General features: G+C 34.8%; 1 protein-coding gene across 1 annotated transcript in view; it reads left to right on the top strand.

The window, feature by feature from the left end:
* Positions 1-21,950, top strand: part of SLC2A13 (solute carrier family 2 member 13) — a 134,599-nt gene that overhangs the window by 78,427 nt on the left and 34,222 nt on the right. Inside the window, exons 6-7 of the mRNA XM_044679105.1 lie at positions 9,257-9,377; positions 18,798-18,923. Of these exons, the coding sequence (XP_044535040.1) occupies positions 9,257-9,377; positions 18,798-18,923 (247 nt within the window). The remainder of the gene's footprint in view (positions 1-9,256; positions 9,378-18,797; positions 18,924-21,950) is intronic.

The following is a 21,950-nucleotide window of genomic DNA, read 5'->3' as shown; positions in this document are numbered from 1 at the left end:
TCTCTCTCTCTCTCTCTCTCTCTCTCTCTCTCTCTCTCTCTCTCTCTCTCTCTCTCTCTCTCTTTCTCTCTCTCCATATTTTTAATCAATTCTCTTGATATTCTTGACCTTTTTTACTTAAATGAATTTTGTCATGATTTTTGTAACTCTAAATAATTTTTGGTAGCTTGATTGGAATGGCATTGAAATAGTAAATTAATTTAGATAGAATTGTCATTTTTATAATATTGGCTCTGCCTACCCATGAGCAATTATATTTCACTCATTGTTTAGAGCTAATATTATTTGAGTGAAAAGTGTTTTATAATTATGTTCATATAATTCCAGGTTTCTTGGCAGTAAACTCCAAAACTGTTTTACATTGTCTACAGTTATTTTAAATGGAATTTCTTTATTTCTTCCTCCTGGATTTTGTTGATAATGATTATTTTAAGTTCATTTTATATCCTGCAACTTTGGAAAGTTGTTAGTTCTTTTAACTTGTTCTAAAATGGACTCTCTAGGGCTTTCTAAGTATACCATCATATCATCTGCAAAGAGGAAATAATTTTATTTTCTCAGTGCCTATTGTTATTCCTTCAATTTATTTTTCTTGTCTTATTGATATAGCTCACATTTCTAGTACAGTATTGAGTAATAGAGGTGATAATGGACATTCTTACTTCATACGTATTTCTATTAGGAAGGGGTTCTAGTTTATTGCCATTGCAGATAATACTCAATTTTGTGTAGGTACTACTTATCATGTTGAGAAAAGCTGCATTTATTCTTGGTCTTTCTAGTTTTTAATAAGAATGGTTCTTATATTTTTTCAGAAGCTTTTTCTGAGTCTGGTAAAATATTCATAAAATTTTTGTTGGTTTTGGTATTTTTTATCAATTATGGTTATAGTTTTTCTAATATTGAACCAGGTCTGCATTCCTAGTATAAAATCCATCTGGCCATAGTGTATGATCTTTGTGAAAAATATCTGTAATCTTCTTGCTATTATTTGATTTAGGATTTTTATTGCATCAATATTCATTAAAGAAATTGGTCTATAGTTCTTTTTTCGCTCTTCCTGTTTTAGATATCAGCACCACATTTGTGTCATAGAAACAATATGATAAGGAATAATTTTTCCAAATAGTTATATAGTTTTGAAATTAAATGTTTTTTTAAATGTTTGGTAAGATTTCTTTGTAAATTCATCAAGTCCTGGGGTCTTCCTCTTAGGAAAGCTCATTTATGATTTGTTCAAGTTCTTTTTATAAGATTTAAACAATCTCTTTCTTCTGTTAATTTGAGCAAAAACTGTTTTTGTAAATATTCATCTATTTCTTTTAAATTATCAGTTTTATTGGTAGATAATTGGTATATAGTTGGCAAAATTGAGCCTAATAATTGCTTCAATTTCATCTTTATTTTTTCTGCATTCACTTTCCATTTTTTGATCCTGGTAATCAGGCCTTCTTTCTTTTTTAAAATTAAATTAACTCTTGATTTATCTTTTTTTAATAAAATATTTTCACAAAACATTTTTTCATTTACTTACTAGTTCTATATTTGGATTTTTTTGCTTAGTCTTTTATTTATCTCTCCTTTCATTTCCAGTATTTATATGTTGCTATTTACTTAGGGATTTTTAATTTGTTCTTTCCTCATTTTTTTTGTTATATGTCCAATTCACTGATTTAGTTTTTGTCTCTTTTATTGAAATATACATTTAGAGATATACATTTTCTATTATTGCTGCTTTGGCTGCATCCCACAAATTTTGGTATTTTGTCTGATTGTTGTCATTATCTTTAATGATTTATTCTTTGACTCTCATTCTTTAGGAATAGATTATTTTCTTTCTGATTTCTTTTTAATCTCTATTTCTAAAACCTTTTATTGAATGAAGCTTTATTGCATTATTGTCTTAAAAGATTGTTTTCAATATTTCTATTTTTCTTTACATGTTTGTGAGGTTTTTATGTCCTAAATTGTGGTCAGTTTTTGTGAAGATGCTATGAGCATCTCAGAGAAGATACTCATTTCTATTCCCATTCAATTTTTTCCCAGAGATATATAATATTTAAGTTTTCTAAAATTCTGTTCACCTCCTTAATTTATTTCTTATTTTATGGTTAGATTTATCTAGTTCTGAAGATGATTAATTGGGATTCCCCATTAAAATAGCTTTACTGTTTATTTCCTCTTATGCTTAATGTAATTTTTCCTTTAAGAATTTGAATATTCTGTTATTTGCTCCTTGAAATTGCTTCATTGACTATGGTGTCTTTCAACAATATGTGGCTTTCCTAATTATCTATTTAAAATAGATAATAAATTTTTAAAAGTTAGGTCTCTTTTTATTTTGCTTTATCTGAAATCATGATTAAAAATTGTTGATATCCAATGAGTCATTAGCTTCTACTTGCCTAAGGCTAATTTTTAAATAATTATTTGCTTCATTGAGATCATGTACTTCTTTTTCTATTTGGCTGATTCTGGCCAATTTTTAAGGAGTCTTTTCTTCAGAACTTTACCAAACTATTAATTATCTTTTCATATTTTTCTTGCTTTGCTCTCATTTCTTTCCCCAATTTTTCTTCTACTCTCTTACTCATTTCGAAAATCTTACATTTTTTGTTCTCTTTAATCTTTTTTTTACACCTATTCTAAGAATTTTGGTATGGGGAGCTTGCAACCAGTCTTCATTTTTATTTAATATTTGACTTGTAGATGTTTTAACATTGTTGTCTTCTTTTAAGTTTGTCATAAGCTTCCCCATAACTATATTAGCTTGTTGTGGTCATATTCATTTTCATTGTTGTTGTTTTCTCATTTTCTGGCCCATTTTTGGACTTTAGATTTTATGTTAGAGTTGGACTTTGCTCATGTGCTTGGCAGATGCTAGAGGGGAGATCACTATTTCAAGCTTTTGTCTTTATTCACCATGCTATTTTCACAGGTACTTCTATGAATCTATAAGTTTTCAATGTGATCTTGGCAGAGGTGTGTTCACTGCTCTCCTGACCTGTGTTCTGGTCCTTTCCTAAGTAGAGTCCCTACTTTTTAGCAACCACAACTCTTCTTCTCTCTGGAACCATAACTCATACCTCAGTAGGGTCTTTACTTCTTTGCAACCAACTACAATTGCTCCTCTCTGTCCTGGAACTATGAACCAGCCTGGAGTAATGGGCAATGGAGTTTCCAAAGGAACTTGGTCCTGTGTCCACTGCTAGCATAGGGATCCCCTATAATTTGTTCCTGACCAGATGTTCAGTCCCCTTACCATTTTTTTTATATTTTTAAACCCTTAACTTCTGTGTATTGGCTCCTTAGTGGAAGAGTGGTAAGGGTGGGCAATGGGGGTCAAGTGACTTGCCCAGGGTCACACAGCTGGGAAGTGTCTGAGGCCAGATTTGAACCTAGGACCTCCCATCTCTAGGCCTGGCTCTCAATCCACTGAGCTACCCAGCTGCCCCTCCCCTTACCATTTTTAAGCAGTAAGTGTTCCTCATACAAATGCTGTTGCTACTTGTACTGCCTCTAAGACCCATAGTTGATATCACTGCTTTCCTCCTCTCCTACTTGGTCCCCATTCCAGTGCCATAGACCTCCCCTTCTGACATCTGAAGTTGTCATGGGCTTGAAAAATGTCTCATCATTAAATATCCAACCTTTTGTTGGTTATACTGTTTTTAGAGTTTAATTTGATGAATTATTTTAAAATTATTTAGAGGAGAATGTTGGAAGGGCTTGGCTTGGTGTTAACCTTTTTAAGTTAAAAAGTTTACCATCAGTGTGGCAGATGACCATGATGCTGCTTTCATCCTCATTGAAGGCATCTGACAACATCACTGAAAACATGATAAAAAGCATGGGAGTAAGCACCCAGCCCTCATTCACTATGTCAGGGACTGGGAAAGTGCAAGAGCATCATCCATTATCCAGGACCTGTGTATACATGCCCTCATAGAGCTGGTGTATAATACTGCTGAACTTCTCTAAGCAACCAAATTTTGCCATGATCTTCCACATACCCTCCTGAATGAGAGTATCAAAGGCCTTGTTCAGATCAATGAACATTGTATTCAGACCTTTGTTTTGCTCCTGGCATTTCTCCTGAATCACTAGGAAATAAATACCAAACCAGCCATTTCTCAGTCTTTTCTGAAGCCACATACTGTCTCTCATGTCCATGACCATCTTCCAGGTGAAGAATCAGCATCTTAGGCAAGAATCTCGCCAGTAGTGACTAAGAGAGGGATTCCCCCATGGTGATTGTCATGAGACAACTGATTTCCTTTTTGTTTATAGAAATGGACAAAGGAAGCATCTTTGATTGCCTGGGAAATAACTTTCTCTTGCCATATAATCCAGAAGATTTCAGTTAGCAATGAATCCTCTGCCTTATAAATCACTGTAAAGATGGAATCAGCACCAGGCACTTTGCCATTTAAGAGAAACCTAATGATATTCAAAACTTCTTCTTCAGTTAGAAGTCGAGCTAGAGAGGGATTGACTTCAACCGAGGTGTACAGTCTAGTGACTTCAATATAGATTAATGATGGTCTGTTAAGAATGCTAAAGAAGTATTTGGTCTATCTGTCCAAAGTCATGTCCTTATCACTAATCAGTGTGGCTCCATATTGAGATGCATCAGAGGCATTCGGTCAATAAATAGCCTTCAGGGAATCATAGAAGTGCTTTGTGTTGTTGCTATCAGTGTAAAGCTAATTTTATTTGCTTTCTTACTGAGCCAAGAATCTTACATCTCTCTTTAAGTGTTGCTGACATTCTACTTTTGATGGAATTAAATGCTTTTTTAAGAGACTGACAAAATGTCCTGTGGTGTTCTCATTTTTCATTTAGTAGCTTCTGAATTTCCCCATCATTTACATCAAACTAATCCTGATGCTTGTGAATATTCTGGCCCAGATGAATAAAAGCAATGCTATACACCAAATCTTTGAAAGCTGCCCACTTCTTTTCTTCTCCCCTGTTTTCGTCTGTGTATTGGCTCAGCTTTCCCTTCAAGCCAGCAACAAACTGCTTAAGGACAGAGAAGCACTCAAATCTGTTGACAATAAGTCTTGTGGTAGCTGTCTTGTCTTGGGTCCCCATTTTTGTCGAATGCAAATGTTTAGCTTGGAAAGGATATCTATGATCAGTCCATCTCTCTGTATCGCACATTGCCTGTGTCACTCTCACATCCTATCTCTTCTCCTTACAATGACAGTCTAGTAAATGACAAGATTTGTTGTGAGGAATTATTAATTGCATTTAGGTAAATGGAAGACAGTGTTGATGATAGAAGGCCAAGGGACACATAAGCCTTCTTCAGTAAGTGACTGTTGCTATTTCCTTCATTCCTCCCAAGAACTCCCTGTCATATGTGATAGTCTGTGCCTGCTCTGAATTTCAAATCACCTAGAATTACAAGTTTGTCCTCTTTTGCCACATTTTATGAGAGTCTTTGGGTCTTCGTACAATTTTTCTTTGATATCATCAGAGTTTGTCATGGTGGGAATATATATACTGACAATGCTGGAGTGGCACTTTCCTGCAAGTGGCAGTCACAATGTCATAAGCCATTGTTCACTCCTTTGGAAGGACTACAAATGTATTGACTAGATTTGGTTGCGAAACCTATACTGAATTCACAGCATTCCTCATCACACCAACCATAAAAAAAATGTTTCCAGCTCTGACTTTGGTGAGCTGGCCTTTATTTGCCAGCCTTGCTTCACTCAGGACTGCTTTTTGGATGTAACACCTGCTGAGTTCTTTTGCAAAAAGAGCTGTTAAACCTTCAGATCTACTGGATTTCATGTTGTCCAGAAGCACTGTGCCCATTCCGTGTGCCAGTGGTGAGTGCAAGCATCTTCATAAAAGGTTTTGTACATTTTTGTGGGTGTTTGACCTCAGGGTAGGATCCCCACCAACTGCAGTCAGCAGGCCAGGGTAAGGTTAAGTGAAACACAATTTTAGGGTACATTTTCTAGCCCCTTCCTTATGCCAGAAAGTGAGCCACTGCAGTCCTTAAAAAAGGCTGCTCGAACACCAAGGGGGCTGCTGAATCTCACTGTTGCTTTGGTCCAGTGAGAAGATGACCCTATGTTCTGGACCGCTTATGTGCAGGGTTCTAACTTTAGCTCCCAACGTATCCACACTCGCTCCTTCATTAGTTGCCCATCACCACAAGACTTCTAAGTAAGAGTAAAATAATAAAATAATGAGATAGTAAAATATAAAATAATAAAATGGTATGGATAATGTTCTTGGCTTGCGGACAAACTGAATTTAAGCGAGGCAAAGTTTCACAAAGGCATCAGCCTCTTCAAGTGTCGTCAAAGTCCAGTGGCAAGACAAAAGTCAAGACCGCTGGTGATGGCTCAGGATTCGACAGATGACCATGACTTCTTTATGTCTCACAAAGCTCTAAGCACTCCACAATGCCTGTTTCCTCTGTCTTTGTGGGCACTGGAACAAATCGTTCTCATCGATTTCTTCTACTTGGGGAAGACTTCACCTGATTGGAACAGACACCCTTCCAACAGACCAGTGGTTTTAGACCTGTTGGTCACTCTCAGCCTGGGATAGCCTGTCTTCTGAGATGGTTTTTCCAGAGTGTGGCTGCTGCATGTGCTACAGCTTCTTACTGCCACAGGTAAAAGCTGGGTGGCAGGAAGGCACCAAATAAGGAATAAGCCCTGAAAAAAGGGCTCAGCGACCCTTACACCAGATTTTCCCTGAACGTCCCTGTATAGAATATTGTTGGACACCAACATTAAGCAATTGGAGAAAAGTCATTGAAGAAGACAGAGAAGGAATGATTAATGAAAGGAGAATCAAGAGACTACCTGAAATCAAGGGAATACAGGGAGTATCTAGGGAAACAGTTTCAAAAACTACAGAGTGGTTAAGAGAAATCAAGACTGCAAAAAGGCATTATTATTCTCATTTTGTAAATCAAGAAATTGAGACAGAAATTTATTGACTTGCTTATGGTGACATAAATGGTGGAACTGATATTATAAAGAAACCAAGGTTTCATATTCTTACTCCAGCATTCTTCCAATACAGTATGCTATAATTTAGGCCAAAGAACTTGATCTCAAAATACACTGAACTGAAAATATTTTAAATACAAATATATATATATATTTTTTAAAGTCAGAATAGATGAGGACACTTTGTTGATAGACTCAATAACGTGAAATGGTCAGGAGGTTTAGAAGGAAAGACTAGAGAAACTTTTAGTAGCTGAACTTTTTTTTCCTCCACTTTCTGAAATTTTTCAAATCTCTTTGTGCATGACCTACTTTGGTGGGCTTCAGAGTATTTTGAGAATATCTCAAATACCTGTGATTGTGGTTTGAATTTAAGGAAAAAATAAGTCATAACTTTAAGATGAAGGCTTTTGAAATACTAAGCTGGCTTAATGAAAAGAGAATTTCATTTAGAGAAGAGGACTTAAGACTCAGATTGTGGCTCTGCTACCTCACTTCAGGTGTGATTGAGCAAGTGTCTTAAATTCTTCATGCTTCAGTTTCCCAAAGCAAAAGATTTCTACTAGGTAATATCTAAGATAACCATTATGGCTCTAAAGCCCATGATGTTCTAATGCATAGTATCAGTTAATCTTTTACCCCATTTTGGAGACCTGGTGTGTACCTGTTCTTACAAACCCATATACTGAGCATCATCTTAGCACCTTAATTCTTTTTTTTATTTTGTTTTTTTTTTAATTAAAAATATTTTTATTTTATTTTATTTATTTCCCCATGCCCCTCCCATATTGCTTCAGCAAAAAGTTTATGCAAGTGCATTGATTATCTGATAAAAACCTTTACTGCTGTATTCTTGCCAAGATCCAAAGATTCATCCTACCATGTACAGATAATCTTCATAAATCACCTCCAGAATATTGTACTCTTTTTGTGCTTTTCTCACTGACTCTCCATTGCTTTTTTAAAAAAGCATAGTTATGAACTTATATTCTTTTTTCTCTTACCTATTTCCTACCTTCTTCTTTATTTGTAACAATGATGCATTTGTTATTATAACAAACCACTTACCTTACTGGGGACTTTTTTCACAGAAACTGACACAAACTCCTTAGTTGGAGTGAAGAGCTACCATTTTTCATATCTTCAAATAGAAAACATACCTAAAATATAGACATGAAAGATAAGTATAAGTTCATCTAAATGTGCTTATATTATCATATTAAGATATTCCTATGTTAATAATAGCTTGCAAAAAGTGCTGTATAAATAAAATAAAGCTTGCAAAGTTATCATCTCATTTGATCATGTTGGTATAGATCATTTTATATTAACTTTATCATGGCTTACAGATTAAAGTCCTTCATAATAATAATAATATTTTAGTAGAGTCTACTGGGAAAACATTTAGTGTTTTGTGGGTTATAATTTTGGTTTTTATGTTTACTATTTCATACCTTAAGTGTTCAAATATTGTTTGCCCTTCCCCAGTCCTGAATCATATATACATTCTCTGAATCTTCACCTTTAGAAATCTTTATCTTCTTTAAGGTTCCACTCTGATACCATTAAGCTTTATCTGATTCTCACAGTTATAACAGTGTTTCCTTCCTAAATTAAAAAAAAATTGTTTTTCTATCTTTACATGATTCTTCCCTCTCCTCTCCCAGAGTTGACAAGCAATTTCACTGGGCTATACATATATTATCACTCAAATCCTATTTCCATATTATCCATTTTTGTAATAGAGTAATCTCCACCTCCTAAATTTGAGCACATTATCTTTATATTTCCTTTCCTTCATCATGTTTCTATATTGTATCAATACTTTTTTATGTGTTTGCACTAGATTTTAAGTCTTCTGCTGTCAAGGGCTTTGTAATTTTTTTATCTATAACGTAATGCATCTGTAATGCCTATAGTGCCTTGCACAAGTAAGTTCCTTGCTTAATAGTGTTTATTGAAATGTATTATCTTTGAAACACATCCCCTTTACCTTTGTTAATCTATACTATAAAACTGTCTTCATTGTATTGTTTTAAAATTTCACTTGTAATTTGCTGTTTAGAATGATAAATGTAGCTGGATGTAGTACTTACTACAATACAAAACATGATACTAAGTCATTGACTCATAATCATACTGTGGGTATATTAAAGAGTATACTTTTTGTTCTATGGAGGTCGAGTCAATGTATTTTGTAACAGCTGTGTTAATTGTAAAGTATTATCTATCCTCCTCCGATTTATAACTTATCTTTATCATTATTTTAGGTACTTCTGTAGCGCTCATTATCCTTGCTTTGGGATTTTTGCTGTCAGCTCAGGTCTCGCCACAAATCTCTCTTAAGCCAACAGCTCCTTCAGATAAAAACTCCTCTTGCACAAAATACAGGTGAGATGTTATTTTCACCTTCTTGTTGAAGATTTTGTTGTTTCTTAGTTTCTAAAGTGGATTCAAAATTACCATTCTGAATAAAAATCTTAAACAAAATAATATCTACAACAGGGTATTGATAGACATTGGAGTACATTTTATTTATGTGTTTTCTACTTATTGAATGCTGGAATTTACCAGTAGGTATTATTTATTATGAAGTGTTTATTATGAGACTACATGACTCGTTACTGAGAATATAATTTTTTCTGTCTCTAAAATGTAATTGTTCAGTTATTTGATTGGTATGGCACTGAATAAGTAAATTAATTTAGGTAGCATTGACATTTTTGACATTGATTTGTCCTACCCATATGCAATTAATAATTTTCCAGGTGTTTATAGTTGTTTTAACTTGTGTGAAAAGTGTTTTGTAATTGTGTTCATATAGTTCCTGGATGTGTCTTGCTTGGCAGGTAGATTCTCATGTACTTTATACTGTTTGCAGTATAAAATATATTCTCACTAGAATTTCTCTTTCTATCTCTTCTTTCTGGGTTTTGTTGGTAATATATAAAACCCTGGTGATTTATATGGATTAAATTTATACCCTATAACTTTGCTGAGGATGTTAATTGTTTCAACAGGTTTTAAGTTGATTCTTAATTTTCTAAATATAGCATCATATCATCTGCAAAAAGTAATATTTTTTCCTTATTGCCTATTCTTATTTGTACAATTTTTTTCTTGTCTTATTGCTATGGCTAGCATTTCTAGTACATTCTTGAATAATAATGATAATAATGGACATCCTTGTTTCACTCTGAGCTTATTGGAAAGACTTCTATCATATCTGTTCTACAGATAATATTTGCTCTTGGTTTACAGAGCTATTTATTTAGGAAAAGTGCTATTTATTCCTATACGTCCTATAGTTTTATACAGTCAAAAGTTTTTTTCTTTGCCAATTGATATAATCATATAATTTTTTATTGATATGGTCGTTTATTTTTAGGATTTTCCTAATATTGAACCAGCTCTGTATTCTTGGTATAAATTCCACCTGGTCATAGTGTATATCTTTATAAAATTCTATTATAATCTCCTTGCTAGAATTTTATTAAAATTTTTGAATCTATAGTCATTAGGAAAGTTGGTCTATAGTTTTCTTAATCATGTCATAGAGTTTTGTTGAATTCCTTTACCTTTGAAAAATAGTTTACATAATATTAATTATTCTTTATATGTTTTGAAATAAGTGACTTGGGGAATAAGGGAATAGGTAGGGAATTAAAAGGGGAAATACCAGTCCAACTGGGTTAAAAGTAGCCCACAGCTGTCTTGGGAGAGGTAACAAGCTATCACAGTAAGCTGGGTGAAAAAACATGTAACAGAAACCAAACACAGCCAGGGAAACAGTTTAAATTAACAGTGGGTTCTTGAAGACTGGGAAGGAGAAGTCAAGGAAGTTTATACAAAGGGTTTTTAATAGTTTACAAAGGCAGGAAAGGAAGAAAGAAGATCAACTGTCATCTTAAGTCTTTGAGCCAACTGTTAGAATGTAGGGTAGGGAAAATGGCTTCACTAACACTAACTATAAAGCAGCCAACTTAAGCAGGGCTGTTAAGGCAGAGGAAAATTGAGAATCTCACAGAGTACTTCTCAGGATGGTATCAAGATGAATCAAGTCTCAGGAAACTCCAGCTAATCAGCAAATTACTCCAATAAAGGCTAGGGAGAATAGGGTTTACTGTGGTTGTCCACCAGCCCAATAAAACACCTAACTCAACCTAGTATATTGATTGAAGGTCTCTCAGTTAATTCAGGATTAACTTTACTTTTCCAAGATCCCAGTGTAAGTCCACAGGCTAGCTGATGGATCAGTTGCCAAAAAACTCCAGTTCCACTACTCACTCTCCAAGGCAAAACTGTCAGCTTTTTTACCAGTCACTGTGAACTAGCACCTGCCAACAATTCCAGGTTTGGAACATTTCAGCTTCTTCCAGGTTTTACAAATTTCCTAAAACAGTTTGTTTTGTAAATCTAATTGGCCCTGGGACTTTTTCCCAACAGATAAGGTGACTGAGGTCCATCATAGTTAATGGGCTTATCCAAAATTACATGACAAGTTAAAAAGTTAAGAGTAAGATATAGATCTCTTGACTTCCCATCTTCCTGCCTTTCAACTCTATATCTGAAACTATATATCTTATGTCCACAAATCTCTGTCACACTTATTAATTCACTTGGGTTCTTGAACTTATTGAGTACTAGACTATAATAATCTGAGGATGAAAAATGGCTTATTGGTGAAGAAGAAATAGGAAAAGGTTGTGACTATATATACCAGGGAGTAAGGTGTTAAGATGGAAAGGTAGAAGGAAGGGAGGGGAAGGCATCTGGGTGACAAGAGATGAAAAAAAGGGGGAAGTAGGGAGTTTACAGCATATGACTTCAATTTCTGTAAAATATGAGACAAGGTTCTTAGCTGAGCAAGTAGGGGGAGGAGGAGCCATGGGAGATTTGAGGAGGGATTAAAATATCTGGAGGAACCACTGTGGAGAGTGAGATAGTGATTTGTTTAGGGAGATCTAGAACTATTGCCAACCAGCAGTGAGGTTCCAGTTGATGAAATGTAACATAAACGTGTAGTGGACACAATTGGAAATGGATGAGTGATTTTTTGTTTAGCAGCACATGGATAGGTATAAAGGTGACATGGTCGAAGTCATCTAAGGCTGGCAGTAATTGGGATATGATAAGGAGGTGAGGAATTCAAGAGAAGGGGATGATATAGAGTTGAATTGGCTTACTAAGGAGTGGAGATGGGAAGAAGAGGAACAAACAGCTAGTTCAGCGGGGGGAGGGAGCCTGGGAGACAAGTGAGGGATCAAGTGATTGAAGGTCATAGTGAATAGGTTTATGGGAGAAAAAAGCAGAGGAAGAGATAAAATACCAATAGATTATGGTCAGATAAGGGGATTTCAGAAGTCTTGAACAGGTGGTCCAGTTGTGGCAGGGGTCAGCAACCTTTTCGGCCGTGAGAGCCATAAATGCCACATTTTTTAAAATGTAATTTCGTGAGAGCCGTACAGTGCTCACAGTGCACGCTCCTGTAACAGCATCTGAAAAAAATGGACTTTATGGCTCCTACAGAAAGAGCCATATCTGGCCCTCAAAAGAGCCATATATGGCTCGAGAGCCATACGTTGCTTACCCCTGAGTTGTGGGTAATAGCAAGATAGAGCATATGACAATATTTTTGTGTGTCTGGGATGGAGTAGAAGAGTTGAGGGGAGAGTATGTTGAAAAATTGAGTCATTAGAGTATTTGGGGGTATTTAAAAAGATTAATCTGTGCCAAACACTTTAATAGCAATTATAAAAAGAAAGAAATTAATAGAAAATTCCTTTCAGAGAGCTTACATTCTAATGAAAGAAAAAGCATATAAAAAGGAGCTGGAAAGTAGAGGGTGAAAGGAGACAGACTAAAGTGGGGAGAATGAAAATTCCCAATGAAGTAGGAAGTTTTTTTTCTATTCTTTTACCCTCCATTTTCTTTCTTCCTGTATGGTCTCTCTTTCTTTATATTGGTTCAAAGGCAGAAGAACAGTAAGAGTTAGGCAATGGAGGTTAAGTGATTCACTCAGGGTCACACAGCTAGGAAGTGTTTGAGGACAGATTTGAACCCAGGACCTCTCGCCTCTAGGCCTAGCTCTCAATCCACTGAGCCACCTAACTGCCCCATATAGAGGTAAGTTTTAAAGTCTGCAAAGTCAGGAGCAGAATCCAAAGCTGGCAGCTGTGGCAGGTGAAAGATGAGTTTTGAGCTTCCAAGCATATTGAGTTATTAAGCAATTCTTTCCAACTGCCTAACAGATTGGGAGCAGGCCTTCTCAGCTTTGGCACTGGACCCAGAATATAGTGGGGAGACAAATTTTTATGCATTAAAAACAACTAATCAAGACCAATGTATTAAAAGAAAACAATTAACCAAGATTAGGTAATCTGATTTCCAGTTGGAAGAAAGGTTAGGATTTTCCAAACTGGGAAGGATAGAATTAACAGGCATGATTCCCTGAAATAAGAAAGAGGAATCCCACTCCCCTCAAACATTTGTCTGTATTCAAGCAAAGAAACATGGAAATAATAATTGATTAACCAGTACAGGGCTAGTATTTTTTAAAGCAGGCATTCAGTGTTTATTGATTGATTGGATGAACAACTATTGATATTTCTTTAAACATTTTAACTTATTAATTAAATGGGATTAAGGGAAATACTTAGTATTTCAGCTAGGAGTGCCAGGCCTCTTCCTGAGTTCAAATTTGGCTTCAGACACTTACTAACTGTGTGATCCTGAGCAATCACTTAATTTTCTTTTACACAATTTCCTTATCTATAAAATGAGCTGGAGAAGGAAATGGCAAACCAATCCAGTGTCTTTGCCAAGAAAACCCCAAGTAAGATCATGAAGAGTCATAATAATTCTTTGGTCTTCTGCTTGGTATGGTACTGAATAAGTAAATTAATTTAAGTAAAATTATTATTTGTATTATATTGGTTTGGCCTACTCATGAAAAATTAATATTTCTCTTACTGTTTGAATTTGTCTTTATTTGTGTAAAAGAGTGTTTTGTAATTGTGTTCATTTAATTTCTGGGTTTGTTTGGTTTTTTTGGTGTATAGACTCACAATACTATACATTGTCTACAGTAATTTTAAATGCAAAGTAACAATTTTATCAATACTGCAATATCTTGCTGGGTTTTGTTGGTAATATATAGAAATATTGATTATTTGTATCTTGCAGTATTAATAAAATTATTAATTTTTTCAACTAGCTTTTTAGTTGATTCTCTAAATATACTATCAACATGAACTTAAGAATTCTAGAATTACCTGAAATCTATGACTAAAAAATTAAAACTTTGATATCACATTTCAAAAAATCATTGAAAATAATCATGCAAACACATTAAGATAAGTAGGTTAAGTGGAAATGGAATCCACTTACATACCTCCTGAAGGAAATCCCAAAATGAAAACTTCCAGAAATGACATTTTCTAAATTCTGAAAGTCCAGCAAGAGAAAATATTACTAGCAGCCAGAAGAAAAATGAACAATTCAAGTATTTAAGAACCCCAATCAAAACTGCACAAAATTTAGCAGCTAATACTTTCAAGCACTGGAGAACATGGTATGAAACAGCCAAGAGGTCTACAATTAAGAATAATTTAGCCAAGCAGAACTGAATATAATCCTAAAAGGAAAAATAAAAAAGTAAAAATGGAGCTGAGAAAGAATCTTTGAAATATAAATATGGAAATCAGAAGGAAAATAAGGTAATAACAAGTGAAAAGATTTTATAATGATAAACTGTTTTTATACAAAGGATAGAAGGAATGTTAAAAACATTCTTTTAGAATCCTATCATAAGGAATTGTGGAAGATCTATACTTTTTTATTCTTTGAAAAGTGGAAGAAAAAAGTAAAGCAGTACAAGGTACATGAAAGACAAATGAAGATTTTTTTAAAAGCTGGGATAATTCATTAAGACATATAATTGAGTTGGGCAAGTATTAAATATATTAAAATGTAGAATGAGTGGAACAAGATTCACTTGAACTAAACTTTTATTAATCTGGTCAAAAGAAGTCAGAACATAAGCAGAATTTTGTGTTGTAATACATTTAATTCAACAGGTATACAAATAGGAAGAGAATACGGATAAGAATAGGAATAGGAAAAGGAAATTAAAGGGGGAAGGTAAATTCAAGGAGAATTGTCATAAGAAAAATAAACTTGGAGAGGGGATAGTGAAGAAAGAGTTAAAAAGGAAAAAAGAGATAACTTGAAAAAATAGGGAGAGAAGAGAATCTGGAATAAATGGAGAGAAATAAATGATTATCATAACTGGGAATGGGATCAATTTGTCCATTAAACAGATGTTAGCATGGATAGAATGGATTACAAAGCACATTGCAACAATTTTTTGTTTATAAGAAATACAGTTGAAATATAAAGAATCACAGATTTAGAATAAGGGTGTGGAGTAAAATTATTACACTCAATTGAGCATAAAAAAAGCAAGGATGGCCATTATGATTTTAGAAAAAGCAACAGCAAAAATAGACTTTAAAAAAAAAAGAGGTAAAGAGAGAAACGACATTTTACTGAATGGTAGCACAAAAAATTTATTTCTGTGTACTCTTTCTACACATTCACATACACACACACACACACACAATGGTATGGCTACTAAATACTTAAATGAAAAACTAAATGCATTACAAAGAGAAATATACAATAAAACTGTAATGCTAGAGAACCTCAATTTATCCCTATTAGCCCTAAAAAAGTCAAGTGATAAAGAAGAAAGAAGGTAAGGATTTCAATAGAATTTTAGAAAAATTACAAAACATTAAAAATGTTGTAATGAATTTCTGGGACAAGATGGATGCCACCTTTGAATGACAAGACTGGCAGTTGAAGACTTCGGAATGTACCCAGGTGCCATGAGCCAGGGCAAAAGTCAGTTGGAGCCAACCCTATAAATACCCACCAGACAGCACAAGTTGGCTCAGTCTGGAGCAGAACCTGAGAGGTGAGAGGTTGAGAGGGAGGGTAGGACTACACCTGCAACCCAACTTGCCTTACTGAGAGAGCTAGAGAGCAATTACCATCATTGTCAAGAATGCTGGGAGAGAACAGTGATACTGTCATTCAAAGATCATCAATAGCCTTCCCCAATCTTTGGCTTGGCTTTGGCCAAGTCAGGCCAGAGTTAGTGTGAGGGTGAAGAGCTTTCATTCTCTACTTGATCTAGCTTGATCATTAGCTTAGACTATTAGCAATAAGGTTTCCAAATCCTTCATCCTTTCCCTTGTTCCTAACCCCATTTAACAAGACATAAATATAGTGTTTTGTTACAAAGTACCTTTCCTGAGTGGTGATTATATCCATAACCCTTGGGAAGGGGAGTTTATCACGCAGTCAGACCCAACAGCGTTATCCCATCAGCGCACCAGTAGCCCTTGTCAATAATTATTCCAACTCCAGGTTGAGGAACTAGAGAAGTTAACTACACATACAACTTCTCAGTGGTTCCCTGTCTGGGCAACTGTTAAAAGAGGATAGCTGACAGGCTCAGTCTAGCAAGCCTGTCAGGTGGGGAGAGGCACAGCCTCTCTGCTAGCAGCACCTACACAGAGGCCTGTGGGTGAGAGAGTGGGCTCTCTCTCTCCCACTGAACTAATCCATACCTTTCGGGTCTAGTATCATCCTTTATAACAAATATGAGATGAAATAAAGGATATTGTTGGAAACTATTTACCCAAAACCATTGACAAAACCTGAAATTAAATAAACTAAGTGAATATTTTAAAAGTGATGAATTATCCGAATTAGCAAAACAAAAAAATAGAGAATTTTATCAGCCCAGTTTCATAAAAATAAGTTGAACAAACCACAAATGAACTTCCAAAGAAGAAAATTGAGGACCAGGTGGATTCACAAGCAAATTTTATCAAAAATTCCAAGAATAATTCATTGCAATATTTCAAAATAAGTAATCCAAAAATATTAATTATTCACAAACAGGATGAATTAATATAAAATTATTGTACTACATAAATTAACTATTCAGGCTTCCTCTAAGCAAACTATGAAAAGATTTCTTTATAGAATTAGCAAAAATAATGATGAAATTCATATAGAGGGGGAAAGGCCAAGAAACTTTTAAAAATTATGAAAAAATAAGCAGAATTAAGAGAATAATTTATACAATAATAATAACTGTGAAAACAAACAACTTTGAAAGTATGATCAGTCCAATAACCTTTCACAATTCCAGAAAACTAATGATGAAACATGCTATAAATTAAAGAAAGGTCATGGAATTAGGGCACAACATGAGACTTTATGTGTGTTTTGTGTATAGATGTATACATAGGTATACATATATATATAACCATGTTTGTATGAATATATACATATATATTGGCATTCAGTCATTTGAAAGATTTGTTTTGCTCAACTGGGCATATTTGTTACGAGAATTTCTTTCTTTTCTCTTTTTTTAATGAATTAGAGGATGGAAGAGAGATAAATTAGATTTCTGTTAATTTTCAAATAATGCAGATAGGATACTACAGATGTGAAATGTATCACTTTAAGATAAAATCACTAAAGTATTAGTTTTGTGTAACTTACTTTTTAGCAAGAGTCCTCTCACAAAGCATGGACTGGTCTGTAAATATTTGTAATATAAAAGCAAAATATCAATTAAACTTCCAAAAAGAAGGAAATTAAGCAACCCAATTTCCATACTCTCTAATGTCAAGTGGTTATTTTTATAAATTAATTGAAAATTCTTATACTTTTAATTAATTAACAAATATGCTACAAAGCCATAGGAAATCTTTCTTTGGATGATGTTCCTTCCACGTTCCCTGAATAAAGCTAGTAGAGCTACAACAAATAGACAAGTACAGCATCAGAATAGGAAATGACAAAGGATATTTAAGACTACTAATCCTTTATTCTCCATGGTCTTTTTTTATAAGCCTATATATGAAACTGCTCCATTCACATGTTATAAGCACAGGCCTCCTAAATGCAGAGAAATGTTTTGGGCCATCAAAACCATTAGCTTTTTTGGTTCCGACCTCAGTTAAAAAATACAAATGGATTAGTGTTCCAAATATAAACACATCAATACCAAAGAAATTGACAGAATGGAAAGAATGTTGGACTTGAGGTCAGCGTATATGGATTTAAATCCAGACTTTGCCACTTACTATTTGTATGATCTTAGGCAAATCACTTGGCAATCTAAGGATGTCAGTTTCCTCATCTGTAAAATGATGAAGTTGAACTAGATAAACTCCAAGGTACTTGCCAATTCTAAATCTATGAAAAATAACCTATGCGAACTAGCTTTTCCACCACCATAATTAATAGCTAGCATTTGTATAAATCTTTAGGTTTGCTAAGGGCTATAAATGTTATCATAACTACTAGCTTCCCTAAAATAACCAAATAAATTTGCATCCCAGACAAAAACATAAAATCTCATCCCTCCCAATCCTAATAGTATGATTTAGAAGGTGCATATTATGTATGTATCTGTCTTCCTTAATTTTGTGCAACTAAGGCAAAAGCATCTGAGTAATTCTATCTTCCCTTATTTTTCTAACTTACCTAGAACAAGTTCTCAAAGCCTGAAATTAAAGTTTAAATGTAAGTAAGTGAAGTGTAAAGATGATGTAAAAAGATTTCTCTCCCTTGGGTTTAATGTCCTTAGAGGACTGAGGAAGGCGAGAGGGAGGAGAGGAAAGGTTTCAGAGAGACATTCATAATATACACATTTAAGTAATTGTTTCCTATTATTGGCCTAGAGGCAAGAACAATACCTATACTCTTTTTCTTTTACAGCTCCTGTGATGGATGCATGCTTGATCCAGGCTGTGGGTTCTGCTATAAAATGAACAAATCAGATGTTGTGGACTCCTCATGCATTCCAGTCAATAAAGAGTCAACAAATGAAGCTGCTTGGGGCAGGTATGTGAATTCTATGCTTTTTTTATGTTTTAAGAATTGCCTTTCAGATTATTGCATATAGTTGTATTCACTTTGGTTCTTGAATTAAGGGCTACTAGTGGAACTATATCTTATACTAGTTTTCAGACTTTGTTGGCTATCAAATACTTCAGAGTAAAAAGGAGCAATAAAGTTTACCTTTCTCCCACAAATTTACCCCACCCCCCACCCCAATTAAGGAAAATCACCAGACTGAGTAGTAATGATAAAATCCAAAGAGATATCAATGTGATTTTTTTTAAGCCTAAAGTCACAGATTCAGCCTATGGGCATGTAACTAGGACAGGCAGGAATTGACCTGAGAACATGATCACAGACTTAGCTTGCAAGAGAGTAGCCAGGGAAGAGACTGATGTCAAGGATGGACTTACAGCTCTATTCCTTAACCTTGTAGTGGGATTATGGATTCAGTCCATAATCCTGGGCTGAGACCAGTAGCTAAGTAGCAAAGAAAGGAACTAAAGGATAGAGTGAGCCTACTGTTCAGTCTCTCTGATTGTACAGAGTCTCCAAGATAGCTGAAAGGGGATGTAGCTATGAACTTCCTACTGGAGCTCCAAGTAAGGGACAACTTGCAGTCATGTTGCCCAAACCCAATCCAGAGTCAGAAGCCTGCACAACTTGAATTAGTATCAGAGCAATCAGAGTTCATCCTATGTCAGACTACTTAAGACACACTGAAAAGTTGTAGATCCAGGCATGAGCTACCTCCAACATCCTTTCTCCAGGGGGAGGGCCACAAATTAGAAATCAGGTCTATACATGGCAACAGCTTACCCTCCAAAAGTGCATCCATTCTGACGTAAAAACAAAATACCAATTTAGGAAGTAATATTGGAAGAATGAGTAAATGAAAAAAATACACCAGTAACAAAGAGCATGGGACAACTAAGAGACAGAAGAAAATATCTTTAAAAGTTCTATAAGCAAAACCTCAAAGAAAATCATAGCCTAGCCAAAATATCAAATAGAGATCCTGAAAGAAATTAAGCAAGAATTTAAAAAATTAAAATATAAATGAAATGAAAGCACAACAGGGAAAAATTACAAAGGGAAAAAAAAGAGTTTGAAGGAAAAAATTGGGGACAGTTAAGAGCTACAGGTTGTAAAATTTAAATTAATATCAATAATAATAACTACAGGTTCTTATTTTCCATAGAATTTTATTAATAATCACTAAAGATAGAGAAAACAGAATGAAGCCTAATTTAACCTAACTAACCACCACACTTGGCTCTCAGCCAGGCTCCCCAGCCACATAATGGAAAACAGAGAGAGGGGGCAGTGCCACACCAAAACTTTTATCCTCTGTTCCCCCCACACACATGTACTCACGCCCAATCACACAACATTCGCATAGTATAAGCACACAAATCGGATGCTGGATAAGATGACCTGGGTCAGATAAGCCTGATGAGCTGGATCAGATGAGCCTTGGGAGTGAATTCTGGCTACACAATCCCCGCTATGATTCTTTGGAAGACGAACATGTTGAAATCTCCCAGATTTACATGCCTAGTCTCCCCAATGAATCATTTCACATAATCAGCTTATATCTCTAAAGATCTCTTACTAGAGGTGCATATAATATTGCATCTTATAAGGAGAAATTACAATAATTTCGGTATATGAAGGAAATAAAAGAGAAAGAGAGCCAAACCAATGGTTGGTAGGCGCACTGACAAAACCAAGGCAATCCCTTTTGGCATAAGAATTTACATTTAGAGTAAATGTGTTCATCCCCTACCCAGTTCAATTCACTACATCCCAAAGTTCATTCTGGATCATTTGATGCAGTCTGTGGTTTCTGCAGGCATCTTTATGTCTGTCACCTTCTCCAAACAGTTCAATTTCTTGGTCTCCTAAATAATAAAGTAATCTTCCTCACAACAATTCGAAGAGTTAGCGAGCTTCTTTTCCTGAAATTACTCTCAAATTTTTTTTCTTTAATCTTGGATTTAATGAAAATGACTTGAAGCTAATCTGTCCTTTTGACTATTAGAAAAACAAAACCAACCAACCAACAACTGCTCTACAACTTAGAGAGGAGTAAGGGTTCTAAACTCCAGACTTCTGGTTGCCAAAAATGTAAAATTTAAATTAATATCAATAACAATAACTCCCGGTTCTTATTTGCCATAGATTTAATTAATAATCACTAAAGATAGAGAAAGCAGATTAAAGCCTAATCTAACCTAATTGACCACCGCCTGGCTCTCAGCCAGGCTCCTCAGCTGCTTTCCAGAAAACAGAGAGTGGGAGGTGGTGCCACATCAAAACTTTTATCCTCCATCTACCCCACACTCATGCATTTACATCCAATTACGCAGCATTCATGCAGTGTAAGCACGCAAATTGAATGCTGGGTAAGATGAGCTGGGTCAGGCGAGCCTTGGGGAATTAATTCTATCTACACAAGATATAAAATATTATCCAAGAAACAGACTTCCATAAAATAAATATGAACACCCCAAAAAATCAATAACTATGAGACAAGAAGTATTAAAACAAAATCAAAAGACTGAATAAAAGAGAAGAAAATATAAGATCTCTTATATTTAATAACTGACCTAGGAAACAAGAAAGATATGTTACAATAGGAATATGATCAATAAATTCTAGAGCTTCTGGGTCAAAGAAAAAATATTGTAAGCAAAAAGAAAGAATACTATCAAACACCCTACCAGAAGATTTTGGAATCTCACAGACTCTATAATATGCTTGAAACTGACATTTAATGAATACAACATTAAATTTAGTTTTTTCATAGTACTTTCTATCCTTAGTTACTCAGGAACCACAGTTAGGATCATACATGATTTTGCAGCTTCCATTATAAATGGACAGAGAACATGATGACCAACCATGAATAACTTAGCCAGCAAAATGGAATAAAAAATCCTGTAAGGGGTTTGAGATAGAGGAAAAAAAAGCGGGGACTTTTGGTCATTTCTGGTAAAAAGATCAGATCTGTGTAGAAACTAAGAA

The sequence above is a fragment of the Gracilinanus agilis genome, chromosome 5 (genome assembly GCF_016433145.1).
Source record: "Gracilinanus agilis isolate LMUSP501 chromosome 5, AgileGrace, whole genome shotgun sequence".
NCBI lineage: Eukaryota > Metazoa > Chordata > Mammalia > Didelphimorphia > Didelphidae > Gracilinanus > Gracilinanus agilis.
The sequence above is the reverse complement of the archived record's forward strand: the minus strand, read 5'-3'. Positions and strand labels throughout refer to the sequence as shown.